Source organism: Eumetopias jubatus, unplaced genomic scaffold, assembly GCF_037043125.1.
Source record: "Eumetopias jubatus isolate StellerSeaLion01/CBP00866 unplaced genomic scaffold, mEumJub1_p1.0 scaffold_13, whole genome shotgun sequence".
Taxonomy (NCBI): Eukaryota; Metazoa; Chordata; class Mammalia; order Carnivora; family Otariidae; genus Eumetopias; species Eumetopias jubatus.
In genome coordinates this window covers 6371005-6385800 of record NW_028274819.1, presented here as the reverse complement: position 1 = coordinate 6385800, position 14796 = coordinate 6371005, and the positions used below count along the sequence as shown (strand labels likewise).

The 14796-nt window shown below is 49.1% G+C and overlaps 1 protein-coding gene across 1 annotated transcript in view; it reads left to right on the top strand.

The window, feature by feature from the left end:
• PACS1 (phosphofurin acidic cluster sorting protein 1) overlaps window positions 1–14796 on the top strand; it is a 143579-nt gene that overhangs the window by 125798 nt on the left and 2985 nt on the right. Inside the window, exons 11-22 of the mRNA XM_028117843.2 lie at window positions 2414–2494; window positions 4068–4183; window positions 4364–4499; window positions 5703–5807; window positions 6521–6627; window positions 7354–7508; window positions 7645–7755; window positions 8540–8642; window positions 9093–9135; window positions 11338–11380; window positions 11654–11789; window positions 14343–14569. Coding sequence (XP_027973644.1) covers window positions 2414–2494; window positions 4068–4183; window positions 4364–4499; window positions 5703–5807; window positions 6521–6627; window positions 7354–7508; window positions 7645–7755; window positions 8540–8642; window positions 9093–9135; window positions 11338–11380; window positions 11654–11789; window positions 14343–14569 — 1363 coding nt within the window. The remainder of the gene's footprint in view (window positions 1–2413; window positions 2495–4067; window positions 4184–4363; window positions 4500–5702; window positions 5808–6520; window positions 6628–7353; window positions 7509–7644; window positions 7756–8539; window positions 8643–9092; window positions 9136–11337; window positions 11381–11653; window positions 11790–14342; window positions 14570–14796) is intronic.

The following is a 14796-nucleotide window of genomic DNA, read 5'->3' as shown; positions in this document are numbered from 1 at the left end:
AAATTAGTACAGTTGTTAAATATTCCCAAGACTATGAGCACACAGTAGCAACATAATTTGGTTTTGCAAGCTGATAACAATAGGCTCTGACAGTGCTTCAGTTAGGTCAAGAGATATAGCCTTTCAGCCAAGACTACCTGCTGCTAAAAGTTATTTCCACTGCGCTATAAATAATGGTGTCAGAGACTAGTACTTCATAAAAATGATAGCCTCAAATACTACCGCACTCTGCCCCGCCCCCCACAGGAGCATGTCCCCTTCCCGCAGCAGCCAGCACCACCCGGCAGGCACAGTGCGTTGGACTGCTAGCATCCGCCTCCGGTACTGCACAATTAGACACAGCTGCCGCACAGCTGGTGCCCCAGGGTTCCGGGGTGAGAAAGGGTGAGAAAAGTCCTTTGTATTTATGGAAGCAGAAATTTGGAGAATTGGCAGTTTACTTCTAATGGGATTGTTTGGAACATCTAGAAGAGTCAGTAAATACTCAGCAGGTTCCAACACCAACCCAAGGGAAAGTTGTTGCAACTTTACCATGGAAACAATTCTGCACCTATCAAAGGGCTTGACAATAGGACATGCTACTTAAAACCCTCCAGCAAAATGGTGTCATTGTCCCCAGTTCATTCTCTTTAAATGTGTTTAATTCATTTGTCATACTGAGATTCAAAATTGAGTGAAACCATCTTCAGTCTTTTTTTTTTTTAAGATTTATTTATTTATTTATTTGAGGGAGAGAGAAAGAGCGCATCTGCGAGGGGGTGGGTGGCGTGGAGGAAGGGAGAGAATCTCTAGCAGACTCCCCACTGAGTACAGAGCTCCACTCAGGGCTTTGTCTCACGACCCCGAGATCTGACCTGAGCCGAGATCAGGAGTCGGACGCTTAACTGACTGAGCCACCCAGGCGCCCCGTCCTCCATCTTAAATCTGACCAGGACTTTTCCATGATTCTGGACTCCATTAACATTGATTATTCGTATAGATAATGTGTAATGAACTAGCTGTGTAATCTGAGGCAAACCATCTCAAGATCTGGGGTCACAAGGTCTGGTTAAAGTACGTTGGGTTGATCCTACAGATGGTTTAGGGCAGTGGTTCTCTACCAGGGGTGATTTTTGCCTCCTTCCCAAGGAACATTTGGCACTGGCAGTGACTAGAGACATTTTGATTGTCACACCTGGCAGGGACAATGCTGCTGCTGGCATCTGGTGCGTAGAGGCCAGTGACGCTGTTTAACATCTTGCTGCACACAGGACACGTCCCCCACACAAAGAAGGATCTGGCCCAAAGTGTCAACAGGGCTGAGGTGGAGAAACCATGGTGTAGAATATGACAAAGGACCTACTTTTGTTTTGCTTGTTCATTAGTTTGCCAAGTGACCCCTTGAACTTATAAGCCCAATATTTCTCAGTACTATTTAATTTACTCAGAGGAAGGACTTTGAGTAATTGGGATGAAGTAGGATATCTTTGATCTTTCCCGACTCCCTGGTTTCCAAAAAGATTCACTAAGGCCAGTACCTTCCCTACATCTAAGACCCACAACCCTCAAATTCTCACGACTTTGACACTGATGTCTGCACATATTTACAAATATGAAAAATTTAGTTTTAGAGGTGCCTGGGTGGCTCAGTTGGTTAAGCGACTGCCTTCGGCTCAGGTCATGATCCCGGGGTCCTGGGATCGAGTCCCACATCGGGCTTCCCTTGCTCTGCGGGGAGCCTGCTTCTCCCTCTCCCTGCCACTTTCCCTGCTTGTGCTCTCTCTGTCAAATAAATAAAATCTTTAAAAAAAATTTTAGTTTTATGTATCAGTATTTACAAAGTAAATTTGTAATGTTTATGAGAAATGCTAGTAAGAGTTGGAGACAAGGGAGAATTCACACCTAAATGGCTTAGCATTGGGTGTCTTTTTGCTTAGTATATTCATTTGTTTTGAGGATTTTCTAGATGTTTCTACCAAGCAAAATAAATTTGGCTACCATGGATGTCTTTAGTCTCAAAGTCAAAGACCTGAACTATAAGATTCTCCTTTCTTCTCAGCAACTTCTGACAAGCAGAAGAAGCCTCATATGTCCCTCCTGGGCAAGGTATTTACTGCATCCAGAGTCAGAGACCTTGTGGATCCCATACAAAGCCATCTAAACTTTGACCTTCTCTTTCCTGTGACATCTTGTGAGAGTCAGAACTGCTGGGTTCTGCATCTCACTGTGTTATTGATTTAATGAGTACAAAAATAAGTGACCCTTCTGGTACTTAGTTTTCACAAAAACATACTCCTTATAAGATGAAAATTTCAAAGATTTTATGAGGTCTTCCAATTAAATGGAAGTATTTTAAGCTTCTCAGGGACCCAGTAAACCCGTTAGAGTGGTAGTTACTTGGATTGGTGATGACTAATTGTTATAATTTTTGCAGATGGAATTGGCTGCTCTAGAAAAAGTTAAATCTGCTTGGATTAAAAATCAAGATGACAGCTTGACTGAAACAGACACTCTGGTATGTGTGGCTCAGTCCCCTGTTTAACATAGTTATTGTACCTTTAGAAATAAAGCCAAAAGATCTTCAGGACCACCCTGGGAATTTTGCCTCTGTCTGTGGACTTGTGAATGTCTCGTGTTCTCTTTTCTCCTGGAATCCTTACCCATGGAATGTAACCTTCCCTGGAGACCAGGTCATTCCCCAAATTAGCAAACCAGAAATGTCCACATTCTGTTCTTTAATTAGATCTGATTAAATGCTAATTTAGATAACTTCTCACTATCTGTCACCCTTATTTACTTCTGAGAGATGACAAACCAGTATCTTCCCCGCAAAAACCATCCTTTCCTCCAGTGTTGCTCTTAGAGTGAGCAGGCAGCCTACATGTTAAATTTCCACGTGATTATTGGTCAAGTCCTTCCCCTAAGAGATGGGAGCTGCCCAGGAGGGCAGGCCAAGCCCTAGAGAAATGGAATGAATTGCCTGGGGTGCCCAGTTTAGACACTGACTCACACACATTTACTGGGCAGCTACATGTGCTGAGCAATGAAGATGCAAAGGTGAGAACATCATGGTCTCTGCCATCAAGATGCCACCCTCCTGGAGGAAAGCCAAGCTGTGCACACCTGTGCAGAGGCTCTGTGGAGGCTGAGGGAAGGACAGAGTGATTCTTACTGGAGGGGGACATCTGAACTGGGCCTCTCAGAATATGCAGAAGTTCATCCAATGGGACTGGACACTAGACACGGGGTGGGAGGGACCAGAGAACCTTACCAAATACCCTCTGGGGGTGTACTATGCATTAGCCTTACAGTGAGACCTGGTAGTTGAATGGAGTCTAAGGAAGAATTATTTCAGATTTATGTTTCCTATTTAAATAATGATGCATTGAAGATCTGGTGTATAACCCAACGTTAGGTTTGATGCAGGGTAACTTAAAACTCTCCACTTCTGGGCACCTGGGTGGCTCAGTTGGTTAAGCGACTGCCTTCAGCTCAGGTCATGATCCTGGAGTCCCGGGATCGAGTCCCACATCGGGCTCCCTGCTCAGCGGGGAGTCTGCTTCTCCCTCTGACCTTTCTCTCTCTCTCTCATTCTCTCTCTCAAATAAATAAATAAAATCTTTAAAAAAAAAAACAAAAAATACAAAAAAAACTCTCCACTTCTGCTTTATAGTTCACCAGTAATCCAAAAACCCAGCTTCCACTCTTTCCCGACTTTGGTTCTTACTGCACAGTGGTCATTTCAAAATGAAATTCCAATCACGTCACTTTCTGATTAAAATTCTCCTTCCTCTCTAAAGAAGCTGGATCATTGGTCAGGTTTGTGCGTTGACACATAGTTTATAAATGCAAAGGACAGATTGAATAGCAAGAGACAGTACCCAGCACAGTGGGTATACTCAGTTAAATTAAACAGACATCTTCCTCGTCGGGTGAGATAGGAGCTGTAGAACCATGTGCTTCCAAGGAAAAAAGAGCGAGTGATTGACTCTCCCTGTAATGGTGATGGGCCCTGGCAGGACCCATGAGGCTCCTGGGTGCTCACTGACAGGGAAGTGACCCTTGCTGTTTCCTTTCCTCCATGGCAGGAAATCACTGACCAGGACATGTTTGGAGATGTGAGCACGGGTCTGGTTGTGCCAGAGAAGGTCAAAACCCCCATGAAGTCCAGCAAAACAGATCTCCAAGGTTCTGCTTCCCCCAGGTACTCAATATTGGAAGAAAATCCTAAAACATGGGGTAGAATTAAAAAAAAAAAAAAAGCAGATAGTACAAGGCTGTGACCATACTTAGCAGAGGCTCATGACCTAGGGGAGAGTGGAACTGGCCATGGCCTTGGGATCACAGGGGCTACTTAACTACCTCCTTTCCACATCTCTGGCAGCAAAATGGATGGGGTGCACACACCCCGGCAGAAGAGGAGCACGCCCCTGAAGGAGCGGCAGCTCTCCAAGCCCCTGAGTGAGAGAACCAACAGCTCTGACAGTGAGCGGTCCCCCGACTTGGGCCACAGCACACAGGTACCCCATGGTCTCTCAAGGCTGGGACCCTCTGAGCATCCTTAGACCGTGATTTCTGTTTTGTCATCTTCCTTGGGTGGTTAGGTAGAGAGAAAAGGAGGGATATTTTGAAATGCCATGAATAAAAGTCTTGAAGACAGATCTAAATCAGAGAAGTCCACCATGTGTTACTTACTACTAGCGTGGGGTTGGCTTTGGTGCTGATCTTCAGGGAGCAGGAAACACCAGCATCGCTGCAGCCCTCATCAGCCCCAAGTGGCATTTCCACACCTTGTTTGTTCTGCCTCCTCTGCCCCCGTCAGACATCAGTCTGGAGATTGTGTGGTGAATCAGTTGTTCTAGAGGACAGCAACCATCAAAATCTCACTGGACGTCTCCCACCTGGGCTCATACCTTCAGTACTACTATGGGCCAGTGATAGTGATTTCAAGCTGGCAAGTCAACAATGTTAAAATATTTTGATTGAAAGACCTAAGAGCAGGATGGAATAGAAGCAGAAGAAATTGGACCTCAGGAATTATGTCCTTTTTCTGAGGGCCAGTGGTATTGGGGGCTTGGGGAAGGAACCTTTCTAAACTGACATAGCTCACACAACTACTCTTCCTCTAGAGAACAGCAAGCCTGTTCATTTACCTAATAAATATCATCAAGAGGAAAGTTTGTGCCAATGTGGCTTCCTGAGTTTGATGCTATTACGGAGCTGAAAATGAGGTAGAGACCAGAATAGCCTGTGCCTGGGGCGAGGTGTCGTCCTTCTTGCTAATCACTGTTCCTGAAGTACCTTTTGTTCCCTGTGACAGTGGGGCTCCCCACATAGCACTCACTGCTGCTCTCCTTGCTTCTCTCCCCACTGCCCTCATTTTCATTTCTGTGAGCACCTGCTAACTGTTACCTCCCTCCTCCTCTCCTGGTACTTCGTGCTGTATCATTACCCTTCAGGGATGCTGACTGCGTTTCTAGCTTCATCTACCCTCCCTCTGTCAGGGTTCCTGGTGTCTGAGTGTGTGTTCTTCAAGGACCCTGCTTACTCTTTATCCTCCCCCTTTCCCTCTTGCTCTAGCAGTGGGTACTGGGTCTCCTCCAGAAATTCCTGGTACCTGTTTTCTCTGAATACCCCTGCTCCAGAGATTCTCTACCCTAGTGCACCCTGCCCTACCCTCAAGCTCCCTGAGGACTGCCTGACAGGCCCTTCTGTCCCTGCAGATTCCAAGAAAGGTGGTATATGACCAACTGAATCAGATCCTGGTATCAGATGCCGCCCTCCCAGAAAATGTCATCCTTGTCAACACTGCTGACTGGCAGGGCCAGGTAAAGCATTAAAGATGTCAGGGCTGGGGAGGAGAGGTTCTGGGGAGCAAGAGTCAGGACATGGAGAAATAGGAAAATGATCCCAATGTATCAGGCCCCTCTTCCCTGAACTCAGCCTATAGCTCTGGGCTCCTGTCCCACTTCTGTCACTTTCTGGCCTGTGGGACCTCACATCACTAACTCTCTGTACCTGTTTCCTCATCTCTAGAAAAGCAACTGAACCTACCTTCCTTCCAGGGTGGTTATGTGTGGTTTTTCTGTCAGCATAACAGAGTAAAGGTATCTTGAGAGGTATGGAGTGCTATAAAATGCCAGAGGTGTCCCCTGGTTCCCGTGAAGGCAATTAGAAGAGGCAGAGCCAATCCCCTCTGGCTCCCAGTCATTGCTGTCCACCAGTTAGATCCTGGTGCCAGAATCCCTCTTTCCTAGCAGCCCTGCCACCTGGAACATATCCTACAGAGACAGCATCAGAATCTAAAGATTCCTTAGCCTTCCCACGTTTCCTGGTTAGCATGTCTGCATGGGGTCTAGCCCCACCTTCTCTTCACTGGCAGCCAGAACCCTGACCTTCTTTGCCCAACTTCGGTCTCAAGGACAGAGGACGGGGCCCTGCAACTCTATCCGGGCCTTGCTCTCTTGGTGCCTATGGGGGAGTTGTGTTGCTGCTGCGTGGCCTCACCTGTGTCCCTGCCCTTTCCATCCCTGTCCCCCAGTATGTGGCAGAGCTGCTCCAGGACCAGCGGAAGCCTGTCGTGTGTACCTGCTCCACCGTAGAGGTCCAGGCCGTGCTGTCCGCCCTGCTCACCCGTATCCAGCGCTAGTAAGGGCTCTACTTATCTCCTGCCCTTTAGGGTTCCCTCTGACCTCATCCTCCCACCCTGACTTCTAAGCAGTGACAGGACTGTCTGGCTTCATCAGACCAAAAATCCTCGGTCGCTGTGTGGTTGGGCCATGGCAGGCCATGGTGCTCTGATGTCCCTGCTGGCCCCTGAGGTCAGGGCGTGAAAATGTCATTTTCCTGCTCTCCCTGCCGCCCCCCACCTGGACTCTCCTTGACCTGCCACATCTTCTTAACCCCATGATGAAGAAGACCAGGGAGAGAGAACCAGGGTTTTACAAAGGCCTTTTACTCTCACCCCTCTAACTGCCATGCCGCATGGCATCCAGAGTCAGGGCTTGCCCTCCTCACGACCTCCCTAGAGGGGCCGGGCATCCCTGGCAATGGGAACGAGGACTTCGGGCCTTCTGGGCATCTGGGCTCATGCCCACTGCTGACCCCTGGCAGTACTGCCATATTGCCTCCCATTAGCCTAAGCTCATTCTTTTCTTCCTTCTAGACAATTACCTGCCCTCTTTGATCCTGGATTTCTCTCCTAGTTGTAAAAGCACTGTAGTTTATTGCCTCTCTCTGTATTATTTTGTTTATTGGCTTGTTTTTCCCCTGTGGGTTGTTGAGATCAAGTAAAGTCAGAGCTTGGGGCCTACCTCTGAGCAGGATGCTGGAGAACCTCCCAGATGTGGTTGTGACTCTTCCCTTGCTCCCCAGCTGCAACTGCAACTCCTCCATGCCAAGGCCGGTGAAGGTGGCAGCAGTGGGAGGCCAGAGTTACCTGAGCTCCATCCTCCGGTTTTTTGTCAAGTCTCTGGCCAGCAAGACCTCGGACTGGCTTGGCTACATGCGCTTTCTCATCATTCCCCTCGGTAAAGATGGGGCAAATTTCATTCCTGAAGCAGCATGTTGGGGCTGGGCCCTAGGAAGGGACAGTTAGGGAGACCAAAGGCCAGGCCATTATTCTGTCCCTTAACCAGTTCACCTTCTGTGGTTTCCATCCACCAGGTTCTCACCCTGTGGCCAAATACTTGGGCTCAGTCGACAGTAGATACAGCAGTACCTTCCTTGATTCTGGCTGGAGAGATCTCTTCAGTCGCTCGGAGCCCCCCATGTCAGGTAATGGCCCTTTGCAAGGGATTGAGGCAAGATGCCACCTGGTTCATGGAGAGCCAGTCTTGGCCAGAGGAGAAGGCCAGAAGAGCATACTTCTTTTCTTCCCTATGGCTCTACCACTCCCAATCCCTTTGCATATTTAGTTTTTCAGTAAGTATTTATTAGGAGGAGGCCCATTATGTACAGTCCTTCTTCACTCTGGATATTTTTAGTCTGTGCTGTTTGTTCTGCTCCTATACATCTAGAAATGAGGAGGGTCATGAGGAGGTGGGAAGGAGGACATTTCTAGTTGTAGAACTCAAATATAAGAAACTGAGAATAGTTACTAAGCAATCTGTTGATGAGGGAATAACACTGTGCCGACCATGTCTTTTCTCTGAAATACAGAGTAAAAGTGGCAGGGCTTAGAGTGAACTTGAGCTCTGCAATGCTGAGGAGTAGTAAATGCATCATCAGACCTTGAAGGAAGTGATGGGCAGAGATTGGTGGAGTAGAGGGGTTCCTCTACATTACGAGATTGGTTTGAGCAAAACAGATGTGATGTGGGAGCATGATCAGCCTAGGAAAGAGCAGAACTCTGAGGAACTGCAGAGATTGGAAGGGAGAGAATAGCTCTTTGGTTCATCATTTCTTATATTCAAAACCAAAGAATCTTTAGAACCCTTTCTCTACTGCAACTCCTAGGGTCTTCTGATCAGTCTCAAGAAAGGTGGTCTCTTTAAGAGGGTTCTCAGGTTTACCTGCTGAAATAAGTTGGTAGTTTTTTTGTCTTTTGTCTTTTCTGCAGAGCAACTGGACGTGGTAGGGCGAGTCATGCAGTATGTCAATGGGGCAGGTGTGACACACCAGCTCCCTGTGGCTGAAGCCATGCTGACCTGCAGACATAAGTTGTAAGTTTGACTTCAAGGGATTTCTTGGAAATAGGTTGAGTGGGCTAAATAAATCTTGAGTTTCCTTTGCTTTTCCATATTTTCCCTCTCCCTCACCCCTTTCCCTTTGTAGGCACCCAAGAGAATATGAGGAACAGAAAGAGACAAGAGTTTTTACTGCCTCCCATCCAGGCATTCTCTTCCTTGTCCTGGGCCTCCCCACCCAAATGGATTCCCCCGTAGTATGAGAGAAGTCCATCCTAGGGGCTGACATTCATGCGTGGTGTAGCATGCAGAATCGGGTCTTTTGCCTCCATCTGTGGCTCCTTGTGCCATCCTGAGACGTGATGGAAAGTATCATGTAGTGTCTGGACCCCCTTGACACCACAGTAAAATATGAAAAGCTTGTATCCACAGCTCTCCATGCGGTATCACCCACTAATTGTAAGGCTTTCCTTTCTCTCCCAACAGCCCTGATGAAGACTCCTACCAGAAGTTTATCCCCTTCATTGGTGTGAGTACTGACTCCCCACTCCTCTGTACCCGACCCATTCTGGCCTTCCTGTCCCTCCCCACCCTCATGCGTGCGTGCGCGTGCACGCACACGCACACACACACACACACAAAAGATTCATCTAGACAGTGGTTCTCATCCAGAAGCGGTTTTGCCCACCAGGGGACATCTGGCAATATCTGCAGACATTTTTGGTTGTCACAGCTGAAGTTGGGGTTCTACTGGCATCTAGTGGTTAGAGACCAGGGATGCTGCTAAACTTCCTACAGTGCACAGGACAGCCCCTACAACAGATTAATCTGGCCCCAATGTCAGTAGTGCTCAGGTCAAGAAACCCTGGGCTGGGATATGCACTGAGCTGTTCCTTTCAGTGTCCTCCTTTCCTGAATCATGGGCTATCCCCAGATCATCACTGGTATCTCATATTTATCACACCAAGCCCTGAACCTAGTGCCTCAGCCTAGGGAGTGATGTGCAGAGCATAGCTTCTACGGGCTCCAGGGAAAAGAAAGCCGCCTCAGAAATGAAATAATGATAGATGATACTCCGAAGAGAAGTCCAAGAAGTAGGTATTTCCGTCTTCAGGGTCAGATGTACCATTGAAACGAAGGTCCCTTCTTTCCCCTCCTATTTAGTCAAAGGAGAATCTCTAGATGAGTTGATTTTGGAAATAAAAGGGAAACCTCTTGGATAGCTCTGATGTCAGGTGGTACTGGCTTTTCATTTGGCAGTAGCTGAGCCATAAGGCAGAGGCCAACCAAGAGAGGGACCCCAGAGGTGACAGAGCTGATATCCTGTGGGGCCAAAGCACACCACAAAAGCATGGCTGAAGTTTCAGATTTCCATGTATGAGACAATCGAATTTCCCTTCCAAATCAGCTTGTATTTTTTCCTGTAATCTCCTAGCTGTGGGTAGGAGGCATATGCAGACGAAGGGCCTATTCTATGCTTAACCCAGGTTCTGGATGGTCTTGAGTGATCGTGGGAGATCCCTGAGCCTGGAGAAATTCGGTTGCCCCTTCTTGTGCCTTGCTAAAGCCTCCTGTCTGAACGGTCCACTCAGTCCCTGTTAGCCACTGGGGCTACTCCAGTAAGCCATGTTGGAGGCTGTAGACCATGGCCTATAGCCCAGGCTGATGACTTGATTTGCATCTTCATGGAGCTGTAGGTTGCTGCCCACTCTAGCCTCACAGACGACAGAGAAATATAAAAAAAATTTTAAATTGAAACAAACAAAGGAACTGGCAGCCTCATATAATGCCAGGGGAGCAAGGGGAATTGTATCCAGGAAGTTGAGAGTGTCAGTGTGTTACTTTCTGGGAACTAAAATAAGGATGCATAGAGAATTTGGGACAAACCTCAGTGAATAGCAGCACTGTGTTCTGAGCAGCCCTTGAGGGGACCATCTGCACGTGATCTCTACTCCCCGTCAGTCCCTGGGGTCCAGTTTCCATGACCTCACAGCACCCCCTAGCACTTCTGCCAGGTGCCAGGCTGTGGGCCTGCTACTTCACCAGGATTTACCTGTCACTTCAAGCCACAGCTGTGACATTCAAATAGTCTGTTTCTAGCTATGCCTTTGCTGGCTACTGGACGGCCCCCTCTCTCCTTCCCAGAATTCTCTATGAGAAATCTAAAATTCTTTGGGAAGCTGAAATCAGTACACTGCGTTGAGGTAGGGAAGGGGCAGGGGTGCCCGGGATCACCGTCTTATCCATATTCTCCCAGATTCCAGCAAGTCTGGAAAAGAGGAAGCTGGTATCAGCACATCAGCACGTTCCCTTGCTTGGTTTCACACAGTCAGACATTCAGAGAGCTCCCCCCTGCAACATGCTGCCTTACCAAGCTTTCTCACAGTGTCTCGTCACTTCTCTGACGTGGGAAGATGGTCTCCTACCCATGTGGTCTTAGAAGAAATGCAATCAGAATACTGAAATGGGTCCTGCCTTCAAGGTGGCTTTGCCCTCCCCAGAGATGAGCCATGAGGTCTCATGTGCCCCCACCTCATTGTTTGGAACTGGGCTTTTTTACATATTTTAAAGATCAGATCTGGGCTGCTCTGGATTTGCAAAGATTTTTTAAAGCTTCTGATCAAATAATATATAGTAATGGCTGTTGTGTCTAATCACCTGCTTCCAACTGGATCAAAATGTGTCCAGCTTTAGTGAGAGGACCTAATGCAACATCTCTTCTTTCTCCCAGGTGGTGAAGGTGGGTCTGGTTGAAGACTCTCCTTCCACTGCAGGTGAGCCTGGGGCCCTTGTGCTCCTGGGAAGTGAGGTGATTGATGCCTTCTCGGCCTCCTCTCTAGTCCATCAGGTCAGAAGGTGAAGACTTTGGGTGTCCTAAGGTTAAGTCAGAGTTTGGGCACCCTCACTTCCCAGGTGAAGCGGTGGCAGGGGGCAGTGGGGAGGTGTCTAAGGCTTAGCAGCAGCTGAGACAGAAGAGCCCTCGACCCCTTGTCACCAACTGTTCAGGGGTGGCTTCCTCTGGCCAACTGTGTTTGTCCCCCTGACAGGCGATGGGGATGACTCACCGGTGGTCAGCCTTACAGTGCCCTCCACATCACCGCCTTCCAGCTCAGGCCTGAGCCGAGATACCACAGCCACCCCTCCTTCGTCCCCATCCATGAGCAGTGCCCTCGCCGTTGTGGGGTAAGGGGCTCTTGCCCATTCCTCTCCTGCCAAACCCCTCCATCAGGGCCCAGGAACCTGACTGACTTCCCCACCCCCCACCTGCCTGCAGCACTGCATAACAGTGATGGCATACTGAGTGTAGAAGGCAGGATAGTGGCAAGAACTTTGGAGTTCGAATTCAGAGACTTCGGTCACTAGCCAGGCAAGTGGAACCACTCTGTACAATGCAGGATACTTTCTTCCCCATCTGTCTCCTGGGGTAAAAGGGTTGAATGAGACAAAGGGCAGAGAGGCCCTTTGCAGCCTGTAAAGGGCTGTGCAGGGGTTTTGCTGGGGGACTGCCCAGCTTGGTGGACTGTGGCCATGGGAGTCCCACACACCTGGGTTTGAATCATGGTTTTGTGTTAGGTCCACTATATTAGCTTGTGTTCAAGAATTAATTACTCAGTGACACTTGTTAAAGCACAGTGAGGGAGGGGCGGCTGGGTGACTCATTTGGTTAAGCATTTGACTCTTGATTTCAGCTCAGGTCATGATCTCAGGGTCGTGGGATCGAGCCCCATGTCAGGATCCACACTCAGCACAGAATCAGCTTGGGATTATCTCTCTTCCTCTCTTGATGCCCCTCCTCCCTCTTGCACATCCCCCCCCCCCGAATAAATAAATAAAATCTTAAAAAAAAAAAGGCACAGTAAGGGAGACCACATCAGGGCGTGACCATCAAGACAGGTGTAGGGAGCCCTGCCATGTATTTTGCAGGTTGGGTGGCTCAATTCCAAACACAGCCTGAACAAGTGGGGATTTCTACCCTGGGAGCGGGTATGGATGGAAAATTCCTAAGAGGAAACGTCAGGGGTAAGGGGGGTTCTAAGCAGTCCTAACAGGATTCTTGCTGAGACAAGTCAGGGTGTCAGACATCTCCTGGGGGGTGGCGGGGGATGAGGAGCCTGACCAGGTGATCAGATAGGGAGGGTGGGGGTTCTTGCTGTCTGAGCAAGATTCTTGCTAAAAATGGCTTTTACAAGGAAGTACAGAAATGGGCCTATGTAAAGGTTTAGGAGCCAAACTAAAGTTTCTAAAGTTTAGTCCAGCAAAGAACCTTTGTCACTTGGACAGGTTACTAAGCTTCATTTCCGACTCCGGGAGTAGAGTGAAATAGCCATGTCAGAGTTTTGTGAGGCTTCAGTAAGAGTGTGTGTTGTTGGTCCCTGGCACAAGGGAGCTGCTGCCGCCTTTCATGCACGCAGTCTGTCTGTCAGCACTGTGGCCATTTGAGGCACTGCAGCTGTAGCAGCAAATAAGAAAGGCTCGTCCTGGTCCCGGAGCTCAGGCTCCTGGGCCCTGGCAACGCCAGAGCAGCAAAAAATTCAAACTGTGTAAGTTGCAGCAAGCACTATGAAAAATTAACAGAGGGATGGTTCTGAAAGGGGAAAGAATTTCTTTAGGGTCTCAAGTATCCAGAGTTTAGACCAGGTGGTCACGGTGGCCTCTCAGGAGGCAGCTCTCATGCCAGGCCTGAGCAGGAGCTGCTGACAGGGAGGGTGGAGCAGAGTGCTCCCAGAGGGGGCCCGAGGGAGCCGGCCATGAGGTGAGGAAAGTGCCGGCAGGGGCTTGAGGGGAAGGTCCTCAGCAGCAGAGAAGGTAGGCACTGGCCGGTGGTTTTTAAAGAAACACCAATGACAGGGTCACATGGTCCCTGAAGAACATGAATGTTCTTAGATGGCAAGAAGCCTCCGCTGCACCTCGGATCCCTCCCTCACCCTGTCCTCCCCTCCTCCGCTTTTCATTTCCCTTCATAGTCTCTACTGATTTACGGAAGGGACGGTTCAGGAAAGGAGGAAAGCCCATACGGCCGGTAATGCTTCATGGTTCCAGACTTCCCAGAGGGGTTGGGGACCAGCCCTTACCTTGACCTCCTTTCCCATCCCATTTAAGCTGTTTTTTAATGGAACCACTGGAACCAGGCAGAAAGAGAAATGTCAGATGACTTTTGTAGTCTGTGTACCTATTGTGTCTGACGCCTCCTTTCAAGAAAACATCAGCCCTTTTTCCCCTCGGAGCTAAAATTATCCCTGAGCTAGAAGTGCCATAAATAAGAGAAAGCCGCAGGTCAGCAGCCATCAGCTCTCCCTCCTGGGGCTGCTGTGGAGCCGGCCGAGGTGCTTGCGCCTCTGCCCTACTTAATCTCTCCAGCCCTTGGCTGGGTTTTGCCTGGGCTCTGCTTGCTGGGTGTGTGCATGCGCATGTGTGCATGAGTGTGTATATGTGTGCACACTTTCTTCATAAAGCCTCCTTCCTCTCTGCTTCCCTCATCCCCCTGTGACTTTGTATTCGGTTCCCTCACAGTGCCTCAGGTCTTTACCCTCTCTTGGCTTTGTCTTCCGATCAGCCTGTCTCTCCCTTCCCACACAAACCAATTCTGTGAGCCTGGAGGGAACTCAAAACCACTTAGCCTGCCACCTCCCCTCACCCGTCCCAGAGCCTGGCGGTCCCTTCCAGGCCCCCCAGTCTGGCCATGTATTTGGGAACTGAGGGCAGAGCCTACTCTCCATTACTGTTCCCCTTCCTCAGGAGCCCCAACAGCCCATATGGGGACGTGATTGGCCTCCAGGTGGACTACTGGCTGGGCCACCCTGGTGAGCGGAGGAGGGAAGGTGACAAGAGGGATGCCAGCTCCAAGAACACCCTCAAGAGCGTCTTCCGCTCAGTGCAGGTTTCCCGCCTTCCCCATGGTGGGGAGGCCCAGCTCTCCGGCACCATGGCAATGACTGTGGTCACCAAAGAGAAGAACAAGAAAGGTAGGTGACATCTGAGGCCAGGGACGATCGGGGCCACTAGGGTTCACCGTCTCCTCTCAGGGTCTGGGACAGAATCTGCTCTGGGAGACCTTTGGATGAGAGCAAAGCAGCACATATATCATGTGGTCCAGCCCAGGGTTCTGCAAGGGTCCTAGCTCACCTTGTGAGATGAGGCCAGTCCTTCTGTAACCAAGGAAACAGATGTCCCCAGTGAGTAATCAGTCCCT